At 34.0% G+C, this 20,410-nt stretch overlaps 1 protein-coding gene across 5 annotated transcripts in view; it reads left to right on the forward strand.

Moving 5' to 3' along the window:
- LOC117108359 (transmembrane protein 198-like) overlaps nt 1-18,597 on the forward strand; it is a 35,822-nt gene extending 17,225 nt beyond the window's left edge. For 4 of the 5 annotated variants that reach the window (XM_033250353.1, XM_033250356.1, XM_033250352.1 and 1 more), the window contains exons 2-5: nt 5,899-6,172; nt 12,868-13,431; nt 13,902-14,041; nt 14,241-18,597. In XM_033250353.1, coding sequence (XP_033106244.1) covers nt 6,004-6,172; nt 12,868-13,431; nt 13,902-14,041; nt 14,241-14,645 — 1,278 coding nt within the window. In that variant the 5' untranslated portion in view covers nt 5,899-6,003 and the 3' untranslated portion in view covers nt 14,646-18,597. Of the gene's footprint in view, nt 1-2,683; nt 2,913-5,898; nt 6,173-12,867; nt 13,432-13,901; nt 14,042-14,240 lie in introns of those variants that run through there. The other variant, XM_033250354.1, reaches the window with a different exon arrangement.
- The last annotated feature ends 1,813 nt before the right edge of the window (nt 18,598-20,410 follow it).

Raw genomic sequence — 20,410 nt, forward strand, 5'->3', positions numbered from 1 at the left:
CTTTTAATATTTCAGTTTAATCATGATTGTTAGTTTTTTTTTTAGTGTCTAGGTACTGTACAATTTAATTATAATAATATAATAATAATAATTTTTCTGATTGAGATTTATGAAAATTTAATCTTCCACACCCTTTTTTCTACTTGTTAATAAGCTTCCCCAAAGGGTAAAAGGAGTTTTTTAGTTGAGAGCTTATTCTTTTGCATCATTGTTAATTGAGTGTTTTGTTTGTTTTGTTCATTGTTTATATATCTGGTCTCCACCCTCATGCTACAGTATGTTCCCCCTCTATAAAATGTTTGGTGGGAGGAAGAGATGTTATGGTTTAGGATGGTTGAACATGGTTAGAATTGTAACAAGAAATATTTCCTATAAATGCCACAAACTATGTAGCTTATTCAATTTGTGTACACAGCTACATCCAAATTTATCCTATGTGTAAATTTTGTTATCGTATTTAAGTAACTCACCGTATTTAAGTTAGCCCTATGCTTATTTATTGTTAAGGATAGGCCTAATTTTTTACTGCAATATGCATAATACTGTATATGAATTATTTTAAAAATAAAATTGATGTTAAAATAATAAAATGCTCCAAATGAATATGGAATTATAAAAGGGTGGGTCATAGATCCTTCCTGCGGCTGGGCCCCACTTTGTCTGAATTGTAATCCCATATGGTAGATTAATTGAGCTGTTGCCTAGACCTGACCACGTTGATAACCTTCAGAGGCTTCATCATCAGCTATTATCGGTCCAATGCTGGACAAATGTTTCAGGATGTCGACGCCAAATCAATCTTTTTCTCTGGTTGTGTCGCACCCAGTGATGGCTCTAGAATATAATTAATGGGGGGGGGTTATGGGTTTTACTATAGTGCGCAGTGTTATCTGAAGGCCGAATCCCCAAGCCGGAGGTGGGTATGGGAAAACTAGGCCTATTTTTTTTTTTTTTTTTTTGGTCCGACTGCCCGATGAGCTTTGCCCGATGGGGGGTGGGGAGTTGACCAAACCGATGGGGGATCAAGCCCCCGGCCCCCGCTGGTGCCGCCACTGGTTGCACTGTTTCATTCTTCCCCCATAAATATCGATCTCATCTCTTAATCTTTTACGTTGTTTTCCCTTGTTCGTTTTGCCATCCATGGGGTCTGTTACTGTTTGTATTTATTTGTACTCCTACTGACTACAAGTTCAACAACTATTCAACAAAATTTTACCCCGGTATTCTTAAAACGAACTTTAGCCGTAGTTCGAGCTAAAACTTAAAAATTACGTCATTTCGTATTCTTAAAACGAACTTCGACTAGCACTACGACTAAATGACGCGAACCTCGCCTAAAATTATACCTCCACAGGCCAATTTTTTTAGTCAGCCTAGGGTCAGGCTAAATCGCCGACTTGAAATATTTACCCCAATGAAAACGTGCTTTTTGTAACTTACGATAAAGTGAAATGAATAAAAATGATTGTATAAGTAGGTCTGATGTATCTCCACTGTGTTCAGGAAAAGGGACATTACGTTTAGCTTCCAAAAGGCGAAATTAGCATGTTTTGCTAGCCACATGCAACAGTTCCTCATTTGCACGAAATCCTGTCGCGTTGCGGTCACGTAGATTCACCGTAACAACAACAAAGATGGCGCCGCCCTCGCTCGACCTCAACTATAATGCTTCTCCAAAGAAAGCAAATTTTCAGTGACAGGAAATTCTCTATCGTTAAATGTTAACGACTAATATTTAATATATAATATAGTTTAGGCGAATAATGGTCTATTATGAATTATGAGGAAATATGTTTTTGAAAACGGACGGCAGTTTAATATTCTTCCGCGTTACCGGATCTCTAAAATTTCGTCTGCTATTTAAATTAGCTCTTTTCATTGGTTAGTTTGATAGTCGTTGCTTGCCAGCCGTCTTCAGCTGAACTACAACTAAGACTTGATTTAGTCGTAGTTAAAACTTCGACTACGTTGTTTGTGAATACAAATTGAAGTTGAAGTTACAACTACAACTAAATGTAGTTCTAGTTCCAAGTTCGACTAAAGTTCGTTTTAAGAATACGGGCGTTAGGGTAATTTCTATAGAAATAGAAATAATATAGAAATTATTATAATATAATAAAAAATAAAAACAATCATATTGAAATTTTTTTTTCATGTAATATTTTAAAATAACCAAAATAGATTAACATTTGAACATTTATGATCTTTACATATATATATGTATGTATATATATGTATATATATATGCACACATATTTGGGTGGGGTACTGTATGCACGTAATGTGTATTATGTACATTATTTGTGTGGGGAGGGTGAGGGATGTTCATGATTTATTTTAGATCTAAGTTGTATATTCTTTTGTTAAGTTCTTTCATTTGTTTAGCTTTAAGTTGTTGTTTTACTTTTTGTTCATAAGTTCTTTCATTTGTTTAGCTTTAAGTTGTTGTTTTTACTATTTGTTCATTAGTTTAAGTTTGACTGCGCCACTTTCTTGTGTGCTGCCACTGATGTAAAAGTGTAATGTCAATAAATATTATTATTATTATTATACTGGTGGCCTAATCCATTAAAAAAAAACTTGATATCTTTGTTTTATACCCAATCTTCAAAACTTTTTGGAAACCCCTCCTATGTAATGGTATTGTCCATGTCAGGTTGGTCAACTGCATCAGCCAAAACAGTTCATTCAGTAGCTAACCACCAGAAGTGACAGTGACACACTAACTGCACTCACCAGTCAGTAAATGCTAGCTACCATATCCACCTACAGTATTTTTGTATGGAATTGTCTTGTATTGGACCTTGATGTTCTACATTACACCTCCAAAAATGGTGACTAATTTATAACTGAAGGCTCTGGGATATTGTTCTCTGTTGAAACATTGAGAGAAAAGTAAAGTGAAATCTTTGGTAAATATAAATACTTATTTATACAGTATATGAGAAGATACCACCCTATGTATGATTGAATGTTTGTATCATAATGTAATTTACATGTTAATCATTCTCCTGGTTATTTATAAAATTTCTACGGATGTATGCAAGGCAAGATGATAAATTTCATTGTTGATATATCTGCCAGTTTTCCTGTCAAAGCTTGTTAATTAATTGGAGTTAATTCGCACGCAACATTTATCATTTGCCAATGCTGTAAACTTGACATACTTTGTTTCAATAGGTTTTAATAGAGGGAAGTTATAGAAAGTTGATAGTTTTCGATACACGTCCGTGAGGATACAATGAAGTTTGAAGGAGGTGTTATACAAAATGATTTTCTACCCCTAGCTGACTCTTGGCATTGTGCCAATGAATGCAGAATGTAAACATGTTACACCACCAATTTATTGACATTTATTTACTCATTTTGAATGGTTCTTATTATGATTCAAGAATGCATGTCCTTGGTAGGCATTTCTTGTGAGAAAATCTTGTTGCATTGTGTAAAATGTTAATATTTCCTTAATGTGTAATATGTGTGTATTTGAATATACTTTGATAGTGTGTGAGACAATCCAACACTCTAAAGCCAATGTAATTATTAATAATGTTGTCATCATAATTTTTTACATTTTTGTGCCTAAAAAATTAACTTATGTGTCACTCTTCAAGTACTATTTGTTAGGACTCTTTCTGCTTACTGTAACATCATTCCTTTATATTTAGAATAGTTTGATTACTGAACATAGGAAATGTCTTACAAAATTAAAAATATCATTGTATTTGTTTTGTTGCTAAATATTTAAATTATTAAAAAGTGCATAGTCAGATTGTTAATGCTTACTCCCGAGGTCACTAAATATCACAATTAGTCACATATTCATTAAGTAATTACTCATACAAATTAATGAAAATATTTTGTATGCCAACTACTGGCAAAATTAAGAATAATGAGAGTTCACCAAAAAAAAAAGACATCCATATTGTCGGCATTATATCCTGCAATGTACAAAGAAATCACTCACAAGAAACTGCTATCTCATCCAACACTTGCAGAGCTTATAATATTTTACTTATAACAAAATGGAACCAATCGACTTCTATTAATTAAAACCTAAATTTCCAAAGCACATTCATAGTATTTGTGGATATAAGAACATCTGGTTTTTCTCAGTGTGGTTTTAGTTTTTTGTTGGTTTAGTTCCGCTGTGGTTGATGTGGAAGCACCACTAGGAAGATTGAATTAAAATCTGCTATAACATTGTCTACCAAGCAAAGAATTGTAAATTAAGATCTGATGGATGGACTGGTACAACTGACCGTATTATTATTCAATAACTCTGTAAAGTCTAGTTCATTGTTAAATCAATTGTTGAGTTTCTTCAATGATTTTAATGTGACTAGATACTTAGAATTCAATTGTTGTGAGTTAAAATGATTCTACTAATTGTTTTTTAGTTACTCATTTATTATAGAAATAAACAGTTCATGGGTCAAACTGCTACAATAATTATATTACCGTAATTTTCTATCATTTTAAATAACTCTGCTTTACTTTATGCATTAGTAGTAATAATAATAATAATACTCAAACATTTATAAGGCGCCAATTCCAAATTGAATGATCAAAGGCGCGAACGTTATTCCCCTGGTCACTGGATAACGTACAATTTCAAACCAGCCCAAAGTGCAACCTTCTCTGCCCCCTGGGGAGTATCCCTAGTCGTTTGCTACTTCTTTAGCGCACGAAACTATGAACATTCAATGCCACAACATCCTACCAGGTACCCATTTATACTCCTGGGTAGAGAGAGGCAAACGTAGATAAAGTGCCTTGCGCAAGGATACAAGCGACTTGCACAGCGAGAGTTTCAAACCACTGACCTCAAGGTTGGGAGTCCATGCCACAATCGATGTGCCAACCGCTTCTACAAGTATTGAGGATCAAATATCATCAGCTTGGCCACTCCAAGCCTCATAGTACTCCCAAGGAGCCAGAGGATCTCCTTGGGAGTATACTGTAGTAAGACAGCAATAGGCCCTTTTTATTGCCAAGAAACAAAGTAGGTCATCTTCAGTCTTCAAAATGCTCTCGTTTAGAGGCTTTGATCGAGGCCCAAACCAAGGTTTTAAACTTAAATGCCACTGGGCACTTTTGTGAGTTCCTGACCCCCCCCCCCCCATTTGTCAATTTTGTCAACAGACCTAGCAGCAAACCTAAACTGTATGCTTGAGTGAAACTGTTAATCTCTCAGTAAATGTTAAAAGTTGCAAGTTTATAATGCTAATTTTCATCAGTTATTAAATTTCATATTTCTCATTCATTTGTTATTATAGTCAGAGAAAAAATTATTACAACATAATGATAATATTGTCATTGTTTGTAATTTATGTAATTAATAAACTGTCTTATCTGAGATGAGAATAACTGAATATGAAAGGGAAAATAGAGAGTGGTTGTCATGTTGAAAGGGAGCACGGGTAGTGGAAGTGATGGTGCTTGGAGTCATGCCATGTGGGTATAATATCTGTCGCTTTAAAGGAAGTCTTTTAGGGTCAAGAACGTAGCTTACACTTTATCCACGCTATAATACCACACATCCTAGCCCAATAATTTGCATTACTTTTCAATCAGCCTAAGTATTAGTTATAATAATGTAAATATTGTGTAGAAGGAAATGTTACGTATGGTAACCACAGTACAAGGATACTAAGATATTAGAATATCATGGTCAGAATTTTTAATAATTCAATCATATAAGTGTTGACTGAAAGTTCCTTATTATTCTGTGACAAGAATGACTGAAAATATACGTTTCTGACTAGAGATTTACTTTAATATATGATCCAGTCGTCTAAACTAGGATAACTATTAAACCGCCAATTCATCCGCGATTTTGATATTTAATTTTCTGACGATTTAACACTTTCAATCCATTTTTTTAATTCTCTTTTTCAGATATTGTCGGAAAAATGAAGACAAGATGATTAAGATTGTAAAGAGTCACTCATAATTTTGACATATTAAAGACTTGTGTAAGGTAGTGTGTGTGGTGGTTGAACAATGGCAGGTGTAACGGAATTAATAACAGTATTGAGGGAGGATTTACCAACAACAACACTCCAACCATCGCTAGTAAACCAGTGTGAGACAATCCAGTATGCATTTGACATTCCAATGTCCATTATTTGCTGTTTGTTGCTTATATTTGGAATCATATTTAGTTTTTTTGGTAAGTTCTATTTTCTTTTTATATTAATATTATTATAATTTTCTGCAAAATTAAGTATTTTTTGTGCACCATTTGCTTTCAAGATGTGTAAAACTCTAGTGAAAACTTAACAGTGTGAACCAAATATGAACAGTGCAACTCAATTGACACTTTGTGAGCGCATACAAGTACTGTACTGTGCTCGCTGCTCAACTTTTCACAAAATGTCTCGCAAGTAGTACACTAGCCATGCATTTGAAAAATCATACTATCTGTCTTTTAGCCATGTGTGGACAGTGGTTTGAATTGACCAAGGTGAAGTACCCTTCGTCTTTGTCAAAATTAATCGATGCAAACACACGGCTCTAAGGAACATTAATTCATAGTACATGTATTGGTGTGTGGCACATTTTCTGCTTATCTAAATAATCTTCACTTTTACTGTATTGCAAGTCACGTAGGGAAATTTAATTACTGTACATCAGTAAATAGCTGATTTTTTTTATAATGCACTTGTTTTTTCAAGATTATAATAGTATTTAACAAAATTTTAAAAACAAGGTCAAATACCACAATTGATATAGTTAAACAACTCATAACTAGGACGTGATTCAAAATTAAATTGCTTTATTTTGTAGACAACAATGACAATTAGGAAATATTTATGCAAATTGCTTAGTACTAATTCTGCTGAGTTATCCTGTTTGGATTTCAGGAAATACTGTATGCAAAACACCTAAAATATCTTAGAAATAAAAATATACCAAACTGTGAATTATGCTATGACCATTGCCATGTTATGACCATCCAATTCATATTATGCTATGCCAGTATTTTGATACTAGAGAGGGAAGTTTGTTCAAGTAGATGAGACTGTTTACATTGTTAAACAGCTGACCTGGAATATAGAACTCCTGCTAGTACACTGAGAGTATAGGAATAGACTGTAATATTGTAAGCCTTAGTGCCTTTTGGTAATACTGTAGGCATGATGCTGATGGAATTTAGTGTGGAATGTGCACTCTTCAAAATCTAAGTGCCATTTTTTATAAGAGATGTACAAAAATAGCCAAGGCATAGCAAGTAAAAAACATTTAAGAAAAACATGCTCTTCCAATGTCAATATTTCCTGTTTGTGCACGATTTAGCATTGGCTAGTTCCTTTGATTCAACGGTTTTTCTTGGTCAAACTAATCAATCTACTTCTTTAACAATTAATAGGAAAGTACAAACACCCACTCTACAGTATTCAGTGGTAGTACTAACCATCATTATATTTTCAATGTGTAATTTATCCCACCCGTGCTAATAGTGCTATGTAAATGTGTAATACTGTCATTGTTTATTTATAGATTTATTTATTTGCTAACTGTGTAACACTGACCGAAAGGAGTGCTGGTATCTGTTAAAAATGTGATAGTACTTTACTCTTTGTACAGTACTACTACTAGCAATTTTACAGCAATATGCTACATTCACCCTGATGGTCTGACATTGTATATTTAGTACCATCAAGTTTAATGTATGCCCACTCAAATATTGCTGTTAATAAATTGTTTTTTGTTTATTTTTCTATAATTATTTATGCTTCACAGAAAAAAAGAATTGGTTTTACAAGTGTGTCTAAAAGGTTGTGTGAGAAATTTAGGAAGTTGTATAGTGAAAAACCACATGTAAACGTTTGTTTACGTACACACCCATCCAGGCTGTGTACAGTACCCACCCAAACAAAGCTGCCCTTGTTTATTTTTGTTTATTTTACTGTGCAATACAGACAAAGTGGTGGTTGGTGTCAGAAAATTCTAGTGAGAAAGTACAGTACATAGGTAGCAAGTTGCATATACAGACTATACACAAAGAAAACGGTGTATATTGCATAATTTGGTTGTTAACAGCATCTAGTTACACATTATTGTGAGCAGACGATTCTAGCCTTCAGCATATTCTAAGAACGTTGTCACCAAATTCAGCAAAGTTATGTTCACACATGAACAAGTTCATGAAAGGCAATGAACATGACACCCATCACAGTGGGACAGAAGCCGCTACTTGACAAGGAGCAACACTGATGTGATGCTACTCTACACTAATGCAGTGGATGATCTTTGATGGGATGGTGGTATCATGACAATGTGCATGCTATTCCTCCTGCTTTAACTGCTAATTATCTACAATAAATGCATCAGATATCTGCCACCTTGGCAGGATACCTCTGATTTTTGGTTAATAATGATAAATTCAATTAAATAAAAATATTACAGTAATGGTGATGTTGATGAAATTCGTGAAACGGTAAATTGTGATGAAATTGATGATGATGATTATACAAAAGCTGATGAGTATATTAATAAGGCTGGGGGGAGGGGGAGCGGGGGTGGATGGGTATAAGTAAGGTCAGTCGGGTTTCGGTAACAAAGATTTTTTGGCATAATGATTGGTGATGATGATGATGGATGATGATGGTAAAGGTAATTGAAAATATTGGATAAATGTCTAAGAGTAGAGCCAATCTAAGTGCTTGCAGTTGTGTCCATCTTGAAACTCTCGCTACATTGTAAAAATATAACAATGCCATACTTGGCAGCAGCAATGTGATTTCATCTAATACAAAAAAAAATCTAACCTTCCCCTGTCCTCGTCATGTCCAATGCCATGCATAATGTGCTTTTAACTCAATTACCTACCAGAGCTATTTATTCAAACTACTTTACTTTGATATTGAATATAATCAGTTTGCTTTGCTCGCAAACAACTTTTGCACATTTTCAATTTCGATGTCAAGGAAAAATTAATTTGATGTATTGAGGATTGCCTGATTGAAGAAAATGTGGCATTCATGGATGTGAGCCCAGGATTTTAAAACAATGCACATGAAGCCTTAAACCCTTATATCCTTTGCACATGCCTACAAGTTTCCCAGCAATATTCCCAAACATTTTCCCAACATGGAAATGATTAAAATCATCTGTGAATTGTAAGCTTGGATAAAAATGGCGGAAGGTGAGCAGGTTCTTAAGTCTATTTTTGTTTTGTACAATCCAACTTACATCCGCCTCTATAAACACCTGCAACACCTTCAACACTTTTCACTGTAATCCTCTTTCCATTTTCTTACTGTAGTTTTGTTTCCTTGTAAAGGTTTCTTTTACTTTCTGTTGTTAAAAATTCAAATTTTGAATGCATGTGTCAGCAATGAACAGTTTCCTTTATACTTTGATATTTAGGACTATCCTGTACACCTATGGGAACTGTTTAAGGTTCCTTTTTGCTGTTTACTTCTTTTTTGCTGTTACCAAAAGTTACCAATACTGCTTTGTTTAAGCATAGAGAAAATAGAATTTCTCTATGGTTTAAGTCGTACAAGCAATTTACCAATAATTTTATGGTATTCAGAGGCTTAGAATTAGGACCAGACCGAAAGGTTGAAGGTCACATAAATCTTACAGGATTGGGCATTGTATTACAAAATTAATGGTGCCTATCATAAACTGAATTTTTAAGGGAGACATGCTTGAATGAGCTATTTCTCCATCCATTTTATTGTATAGTCATAACCTGCAACTAGAAGGACCGCCTTCACTTATTCTTGAAATACACTTTATGTTTTTATAAGAATACATTGTAAGAACACTGAGGCTGAAATTGTTTTTAGCAGAACTATTTGCTAAATATGGAAACAAGTTTATTTTTTTTTCGCCCTCCTCTGATGATCTTTAAAAGAATAAGTTTGCGAAATGAGGTATTAAAAAAGTATCTCCTTATGTGCAGTAGTGGTGAACAAGTAATACCCTCTATAATACTGTACAGTAATACTGCTATACAATAATAATTTTCTATGTTTGAAAAATGTATAAAAATGAAAAGTATAAAGAAAATTTTAGTCTGAAATTGGCAAATAAAATAAGAACACTGAGTCTGCGCCAAATTTTACTGGTTCTTAGTGTATGTGATTAAGAAATAATTAATCATTTCCTCATTGTGATCATCATTTCTCATAATTTGTTTCATTATCGCTATCTTTATTCATTGCATCATCATTTATATCATAAAGGTGTTGTGAATACCAAATAAGAGAACTCGGATTTTACACAGTTCACCAGGAATTCCAGTCATGAACAACAAAATATTTGAATTCCTTTATTTTTACATCATCCCATCTCAGAGCTAACATGGTATGTGTTTAGACCAGGAAAAACAGCTAATCTTTTGGGACCAGGCACATGGTAGACTAATACCACCACTAAACTGTCTGTGTTAAGAGATAATAAAATTTAATTGAATTTGAATTGCTGACTTTCTATATTAAAGTGAGTTCTTTCCTTGCCAATTAACAGACCCCTGGTGGTATCTGCTATCGCTAATCAAGTGTTGTCTTACTAAAATGTCTGTAAATCAGCAAAAACTAAATAGTTTTGAAATATCATATTGAATCTATGCTTTCTTTGAACACTATTAAAAGTAGTGAACAAAGCAATGTTGTTATTTTAAACAGATCTTGGAGGTGTATTTAAAATAATAATTACAAACAGGTAGAAATAATAAATATTAGAGAAAAATCTATGTCCCTATCAGGATTCGAACCCAAGACCTTCTGATTACCATTCGGATACTCTAGCAACTGAGCTATGAGGCCAAGTGGTATACACCCTTGGTTTTTCCCATTAGGACACGTTTCTTCTCAAGGTATTGCTATGCAATGGATACTACTGTAGTATAGTAAATCACATGAAAGTAACTTTGGTAGAAACAGATAGAAGTACTGAGCTAAGTACAAGTTTGTCTCCTAAAGAATTACTCATTGAAACCAATTTGTTAAACAATTTGTTAAAAATGTTCAAAAGATTCTATAAAAAAAAATCAAATAAAAATTAAAACAATTTGATTAAGAAGTTGCTTATTATTAATTTTAAAAATTGTGCAATAATCATCTAAAAACAAATTGTTTTAAAATGTTGAGTAATTGTATTTTAAAGTTTTTCTAGATTTACCAATACAGAAATGTGACTGATTGACTACACATGACTGTTTATTGAATGTTTATGGGGGTGACTCATTCAAAAGTTTACCTCCAGTTGTGTGGGTGACTTCATAAAGTTGTCTATACCTGTCAACTTCACCACTTGGGGAGATTAATCAACAGTATTACTGTATTCCCTGTTGAATGCTTTGTATTATGCTTGGTAGACAGGCGGGAGGAAAGGTCCATAAATTACAGTATGTATTTCCTGGAGATCACAAGTTGTTGATATGTCAGCAGAGGTTAGACTGGTTCATTTGCACTCTGTCATTTAATATTGGTTACTAAATTATTGACCTGTTGGAATACTTTTATATAGCCATGTGGTCCAGTTTTTAGCCTGGGTAATTTCCATGCAGTACTGTATGGATTACTTCAACAACAAAAAAGCATCCATGGGTGTAGAAGGAAGTACTGTATACCAGGATTACCTAGACAAGAGGGCTTTTAAATACTATTATGCATTTGTCAGCAAAAATGTCCGAACCCCTTTCCACCAAATGCTTTATAATCTACAGTACGCCATTACTGTACATTGCCACTGTCGTGAGCCTCACTCTCTCAGGGGTCCCATGTTGGAAGAACCCATTTCTGGGAGATTCGTTTAATGACCATGGGGGTGCTATATTTTCTATGAGGAAAAGTTGTAGGTACCAAACAAAGTGCCATGCCCACCTCAGGCTCATCATGATTGGGCTGAGGTGATAACATTTTTTTAGAATAGGCACATTTAGAAGCCGGAAATGGCACTGTCAGACTGCAAAAAATAATTGGCAACCAAAGTTTGGGTCTAAATGAAACAAAAAGATTTGTGGGTGGGGATAGGCATGCACCCATGACAGCAAAGTACAGTCACACCCAGGTGCACACATGACAAAATCTCTTAATCTTCTCAGAGTGCATGGTGTTCTTTACTCATGGATCTCAGGATTTTACTGTACATAGGACCAACTGTTTTTTCCCCAAAATAAAGTGTGCTTTAACCATCACAGGAAGAGCAGCTTAACCGAACAGAATAGACCAGGGACACAAAAATGCTATGGTTCAGCGCACACACAATAGTTTTATATCCAAATGCTGCTCTCGGTTCTGTAAATTAAGGCATACTGTAATCTAAAAAGTATAAACAAATTGACAAACATACAGTATTCATCAAACAGTAGGAGGTCATTAAGATAGGCACTGTACTAAGTATAGTACTGATAAGTACTGTACAGTATTACTAAAAAAATGTAACTTAGTAGTGAAACTTGTTTTCCTAGCTGTGTAATATGCTTCATGTGAAGATTTGTAATTGACAGGTTCTAGGTATCATGCTTTTTTTTTTATGAAAGTGTAAATGTTGTGTCATAGTATTAATCTGATAACCAGTTATCTTTCACATTCAGGAGCATTAATAACATCAGTGTATAGGCCTAATTACTTTAAAGGATTTTAATCTAAAGAAAAACAAGACAACAAAGGGTTTAATTTTTAAAGTATTCAATTAAATTTTGTTTAAAAGTTATATAGGTGATTGTGGCAGACTATTCCAGAGTAAAATAAAAAATGGATAAAATGATGATTTAAAAGACAGAGTGCATCCAAATGGAACAAACAAGGAATCGGAATGATTAACTAAGATACCACGAGGAATATAATGCATTTACCTAACAAAAAAAGTTAACAATTAATTAATATTGTTTGTTCTTATTGGCAGGTTATCGATGTTTCAAAGCAGTGATGTTCTTAGTTGGTTTTATGTTTGGAGCCGTTGTTGTATTAATCATTTGTGAGGAAGAAGATCTACTTTCAACAGGTGCAAATGCAGGTATCGCAGTTGGCATTGGCCTTTTATTTGGACTAATTACCATGCTAGTGCAGTATATTGGACTATTCATGACTGGATTCCAGCTCGGTCTTCTCATTGGAGTCTCCACTCTTATCATTCTGGAGCAGTTTTACCATCCAACGACATTCTGGTTTCCAGTAGGGATCACGTTTGGTTGCGGGGTTGTTTGTGCGCTTCTCACGTTGCAGTGGCAGAAGTCCATGGTTATTCTATCAACATCCATCACCGGTGGATCGACAGTCGTCGTCTGCTTGGATTACTTTATGGAGATGTTTATAATGGTGAAGTATGTTTATGATCGAATGCGTGCAAACGAGTCCATCTCTGTGTGTTGGTACAGCTGGTTGATATTAGCCGTATGGCCGATTGTTGCCGTTGTCGGAATTATAGTTCAAATACGAGTAACAGGAAAGGATTATGATCATAAAGAAGGTAACCATAATTATTGTAATTCTTAGAACTTCCTGAATTTGATTGCAAAAAGCTGTGGGAATAATGAAAACATCACAATGATAGATTTTATATGAATCATTTTTCACATTGACTGATAGCATACTTACAAATTATTGAAATTTAATACTCTTTATATAAACCACTGTATGTCTCAATGTGAGGCTTACTGTAGGTAGGGTGGATTTATTTTGGCAAGATGAACAAAGAATCATGGACTTATTACAGGATTTGAACCCATGATCCTTATTCCCATGGTCTGATAAAACACTTGAATAAATTGACTAATCAAGCCTAACATAGAGACTTATTTTATAGAGCATCATAGACTGAGGTGATCAGCTTCCCCTTTAATTTAAAGAGAAATTTCTGCAAAAAGATTCTAGAGTACAAATGTCATAATGTTTTATTAAATTTAATATTTATCGGCATAATAATTTTTTTCATTTTAGTGGCCAAGCCAAGGACTCGTCCAGCAACAAAACGAATGGAGTTGTACAAAATACGTCAACAGGAATCGCGGAATATGAAGCAGCAAAGGTATCGTTACTTACACCAAATCCGGCGATATAATGGCGATATTGTGACACCGGTAAGTTTATCTAAATGATGGAATTATTGTGTTTTAAAGCCACCAGTGAAAAGATATTTTCACTGGTGGTGTCCGATAAAATTTCTGCTGCATCTCTGCCTTCCATAAGAGGTTTGATCTTACTTGTGTTTGTGATCCCTATGTCCCTTTCTAGTATCCTATCAATGTAGTCTTCACCTCATTTTTTATTTTATTTCAGAGTTACCTACAAAGTGTTCATGATGCCATGTCGCCAGACCTTCCAGAAATCATGGGAACGTACACAAATGTACCCCCCTCGCCACCACCTAAGGGCCTCACTGATTTACCACCATTACCAGATAACTTTAGCGACACCACCACCGACGATAACAACAGGTTTAGCGCGGGCCAGTATTTTGATGACCCTCGCCAAAGTGAGGGTCACTTTTCTTTTCACGAACAGAACCGCAATAGTGCGCACTCGAAAAAATTTGAAGACAGTCATCGTAGTCGCCAAAGTCCACGCAGCAGCCACAGTCAACGCAACAGCTTTCTTGAAGAGTTCACATATGTTGATGAAAATCGTGATAGCGTTGGACAATACTCATACGTAGACGACAGCACACTGCCAATGCCTGTATGACAGTCTGCGAATATTTATGAAATGTCTCTCCCAAATGAAGAAGAACCGATGTATCAGAATGACCTGAGTTAATTTTGCAGAATTCCACTGTTTTAGTGAATTTCTGAGAAATATTAGTACCAAAGCAACTCTTAGGGAATGCTTTGTACTGAGATTTGCAGCAGTTCTTCCGGGATAGACACTTCATAAATATTCTTGAACGATAATGGTAAACATAACCAATGCTGTATATTTTGTAGATACTCATCGATTTTAATTATGTTCAATAACTATTGTATATATCTAAAGATATTGATAACAGTGTAATTTTTTTAAAGAAAATTGCTGTTAATGCGTGGTGCAAGAAAAATGCAAATTAAACTAGGACAAGCCTTACTATAAAGGCAAGGAATGGAAACAGAGGGAGTGAATGAAAATAACAACAGAGGAAGGGAACTGAAATGATAACTGAAAGAATGAAAATGATAAAAGAGGAAGGGAATGGAAATGGCACCAGAAGAGAATGCAAATGAAAACAGAGGGAGGGAAAGAAAATGGCAATAAGGAAATAGATTTATTACAATGGTATCAGGAGGGAATGGAATGACAGCGGCTGTGTATATATATAGAGAGAAATAAGGGTTAACACTAAGCCCAGATAGCTGTGCTGACATTAGCAATGAATAACTAAATTAGGAAAATACATGCGTGCAGATTTTTAATAAACACATTAAAGCATGCTTTAAGATGTTTGACTTTTATTCTGGTTTTTCAATATACTTTATGGTGACAATGACCAGATACTGTACTGTTGACACTTGAAACTGGAATATGTGGTAGTGCATCAGATATGCCAATAATAAGTTTAATAAAAGTGTAGATACAAATTGAATTTGGTTAATAAATTAATTACTGTATTATTAAATTTAATCAGGCCTCACAGGTTAAATAATAATTAGATCAAAATAGGAAAAATGTTTAATAATTACATGTACACTATTTGAAAAAATAAATGAATAAACTGTTATTACTTATGAAAATATTTTAATGCCGCCTACTCAACATGTTATAGTGTGATATTCCTAGAGAGATTTCTGAACATATTTGAAGGAATACAAACAGTTACACATGCTAACAGTAGGATTATTATTGTAATCCTTGTATTTGAATTTGGAGGCTCTCTACTTTCACTTGTTGCTATCTTGTTTGTTCAGCTAAGCTAATAATTCTTACAATAATTATGAGTGTAGCAGCCAAGTCAAGGTACTGAATTAACAAGACCACAACAGGAAGATTAGACTACCATTTAACAGTTAGTACTTTTGAACTAGATTTTTGTTGGTGGAATAATTCTGTATTTTGAGGGTTATAACAGAATGGTTAATTTAATTACTGCGATATTTAGTCAGACAGTGGGTCAAATGGTAGGCCAGACAGTGAGTTGAACAATGAGTCACACTGTGCTGTAAGCTCTGCCACACTATGTGACAGAACCCTGTGTGTGTGGACCAAGACAAATAATTGAGTCAGACAAGAACCCTGTGTGTGTGGACCAAGTCAAATAATTGAGTCAGACTAACCATGACAAGGGACAGGCAATGGGGTCAGACCATGTTATAGAACATGTCAGGGGGCTAGAACGATTGTCAGATGTTAAGTAAGAACGAATGACTGAGGCATCTTTGTGGAAAGTTTTTAGTTTGTGCCAAACAACCTTGGCATTTAAAAAATGGCATTTTTGAATCAACATTGTGCATCACTTTTTGGCAGATATAGTGATTTTAGTATAGGCTTATAAATATTGGCATCAATAAAAAAAAATCATAACCTTGCCCAGACTGAATATTTGTTGCGAGAGAGAATGAAACTTTCTATAAAGACCGAGGCTTGACGAATTGTTGCATTAAGAGTTGTTAACCAGCAATAATACAGATCTATACATTGTCAATGTGTATTGATTCCTTTGGTGTGAAATACTTGAATGAACAAAGATAATCATAATAATAATCAGGCATTTGTGAAATTGTATCAATTTTCTGCTAGGTAAAAATGCCTATACTATATTTATGTTTTCACATTTTGTACTAAAATGTTTGTTTTTGCCTTGATTTGCTTCCATGTAGGCCTACACTAGCAATGTAAGCACTTCAGACAGATGTTTAGTATAGGTTGTTTGTACTGTATTAAAACTGGAACAGCTGAAGTTTTGGAATTACATTATTATAAGGGGTTATTACTGTAAATACAATTTGAATAGACAGATTAAAAACAGGATAAATTGACTAATTAAAAAAAAAAATTAATATACTGCATGTATGCCATGTCTGGTACTGGTAGGGCAAATGAGCATGTATGCTATGCCTGGTAGGGCAAATGAGCATGTATGCTATGCCTGGTAGGGCAAATGAGCATGTATGCTATGCCTGGTACTGGTAGGGCAAATGAGGTAAGCGGTATTGGGAACCAAGCAGTGATGGGTGCTCAATATTTGCTGCCTGGAATTTTATGCACAGTAATGTCTCTTAATGTTATAAAAATATGGTAGTGCATGGGTTCAGGAAGAGAGTAATTTTAGAAGGACCTACAGAATGCTTCACACATCCACTGCACTGTAATCAAATTACAGTACGGGAGTCAGCAAGGTTCAGTGTCAGTGACCCTAGCCCAACCCTACTCCCTCCCTTATTTTCTGTAAGCCTGATATAACCTCAGTGACATACAAGTTTGGCTTTATAGATTAGGAACTGTCCAAGACAGTAATGACCCCAAAGGTCTCTCATGTGACCCTTTGGTCAGAATTTCCTCTGATTATTTTAAGTATGGCTGTTCAAGGGACAAGTTTATATAGAATTCTGCACCAGTTGTTAATACAGGTATATGATTTATTAATTGTATAATTTAAATAAATTTGTTTTCTCCCTTAGGCCTCTTTGGGGGGACAAGTTTATATAGAATTCTGCACCAGTTTTTAATATTTGATTTATTAATTGTATAATTAAAATAAATTTATTGTTTAGGATTAATTACAGAACTAGAAAACAAATTTATCCTAAACAATAATGTGATAATTTATTTATTGGCAGTATATGTATAATAAATTGTTTGTTGTGTTTCTTAATACAATACTTGAATTTTGTTTTTGGTGTTTCACTGTTTGTCCACATTGAGGAAGGTGTGGTCAGATACTTTACTGAATTTTCTTTAAAAGGTAGAAGTAGCCACTCCGCACAAATCTGCATGGCAAGATATTACCTTAAATGTCTCTGTTATGAAGTACAGTTGAACTTGCCTAAGTCAAATCCAAAATGGCATTGACAAATTTGACTCGGATTAAATTAGAAAATATTCAAGATTCAAGTTAGGCAATTTTAACTGTTCTCTGTTGTTGCTAATTCTCAATTAATTTCTTTGTGGAAAACTACTTTGAAAAAGGATTCGTAGTCTGAAAAGGCAATTAACAAGCATATAGGGCTGCTTATTCTTATCGTCTCTGACACCACCACTATTATTTCATACACCATTGTTATTTTTATATGCAAGATCAAAGCCAGGCATAAACTATCATATTTTTGTCTGTTTGATATTAGACTGATGAAGTATTATCAACTCCTGCAGTCTGAGATATATCAGTACCTTATCGAACCATGAGGCTTACAGAGAAAAATATACTTATGCTGGCTTTAGTGATGTTAAGTTTAATAACAGAGCCAATACTTATGAACCCAATGCATGTATGGTATTAAACATCCCAAGGGGTGTAGGATGATGCTAGCAGCTTATGTTGTTGTCTCTGCTCTTTTGATGACCTCCCAATATGAGACATGTTAATGTTCTACAACCGTATGTGCTGTCTATGTTCTTATTTTTGACCTCCTATATGAGACATGTTAATATACTATTATAGATGCATTATGTTCTTGTTACCTTTGAGATGTGTTACTTAATGCAATAAACTATTTTTGAAAGGCCATAATACTTGTTTTATTGTGCATCATTTGGCGAATGGTGAACTTGTTGATTGCTGACTAATATTAATATATAATAATAATAATAATGAATACAGTTGAACTAGCCTAAGTCGAATTTGAAATGCCATTGAAATATTGTTCAACTTAGATAAAATTGAACTTGCAGATTGTTAATTTAAAAGGAAAACAACAATTTGGCATGTAAAATATGATGAAATTATTCGACTTCAGCAGACGACTTAAGGCAAGTTTAACTATTTAAAATTCAACTTAATTGAAGCAACAAAGACATTTCAAATATAAAATCCATCTTTATTATGCAAGATCATATATTTTATAAAAAATATACATTTCAAAATACAAATATCTAGTAGAAATACTGGATATCAGAATATATATCCTGTAATACCGGTATGTAATGTACATCTTATGGCATATTCACCATATCTTATTATTTGGCATATTTTCATGTATACTCATATACATATCTATTGCACCGCTATGGTCAGTATTGATAAAATATTGCCCTGTTATACACACTTGCTTCAAACCCATTTTGTAAAACAACATTTGTCACATTCATTAATTTTTTTTTGCACATCACTGGTTGATACAATGCAAAAAAGTGACTTGTAAACAACATTATTTCATTATTCTTTATTAGTTGACGTCCACAAACGTGTGCTTGTTGAAAATACTGGTTGAATTGCTACACAACATTACAGTTCTGGTTCTCTGTTGGAATGATAAAGCTAATGTAATGATTAATATACAAAATATCTGTGTATGACGTGCTAATGAAATTATTTTCCTTGCAAATTAAAATGCATATACATTTTACCTTTACAGTATAACTTGTATAGGCTTTTTAAAATTGGCTGGCAAACAATAAAAGGTTCAAACTTATTTGATTTGGAAGGGGTAGGGTTGGAAGTGGGGTAGTAGTTTCCAGAATTCACCACAATACTGTACATCTTAAAATCCAACAATTATATGAAAACAGGAATATTAGACACATCATCTCTGAGAAAGAAAAGAAATAAATATAATCATGTCATCAGTGCGCCTCAAAAATAAAAATTAGAACCATCTGGTACTCGATAAAAAACAACATGCTTGAAAATTTAAAAAAAATTTTTAGAAGTTATGATGATCATAGCAGTTGATTTCACCAGCTACATTCATTGTTTCAGAATCCAGAATATTAATCTCTAAAAAACAAGACTTATAATTAATAAACACATTTCACCCAACCAATACCCTTTTCCTTCAAAAGATGTACTGACAATTGAAATTTGAATCGATACTTTATAATTGGATGTTTCTCATGTTTGATTAATTATTGCTTCATTGCTTTTTAACTGCACTATAAATGATACCTGAACAAAATTTGTTGCAATTCTAAACCTTGCAACCAGTAAGTGCTAGATCTAAAGTGTATTTTTCAATGCATTATCAGTGTCGGTTACTGAAACCATAAGCTTTTGAAAGTAGCTGAATTAAAGTGGATTCTGATTCAAGAATTTGTCATCCCTGTGTATAAAATCTAGGCTTGGATTTAAAGCTTTAAATGAATAAAAAACCATTATAAAACAGTTAAGGTATGGTATAGCTAGGCCATGTATATCCACTGTCTTCAGTTCTTATTGAACCTTAAGTGGGCATTTAAACGATCCCTGGAACTAAAGGTAATGTGCTCTAAAGCTGCAAGCCTTTCTTGAGTCATCTTCCTGTAACACAGATCAGATAATTAATAGCGACTCTTGTTATGTAGAGCTTTATACTAGGCAAGGGGCCAGCTGAAAGGACAGTAAAAAA

The sequence above is a fragment of the Anneissia japonica genome, unplaced genomic scaffold (assembly GCF_011630105.1).
Source record: "Anneissia japonica isolate Jap-2015-1 unplaced genomic scaffold, ASM1163010v1 scaffold426_len1935630_cov189, whole genome shotgun sequence".
Classification (NCBI taxonomy): Eukaryota; Metazoa; Echinodermata; class Crinoidea; order Comatulida; family Comatulidae; genus Anneissia; species Anneissia japonica.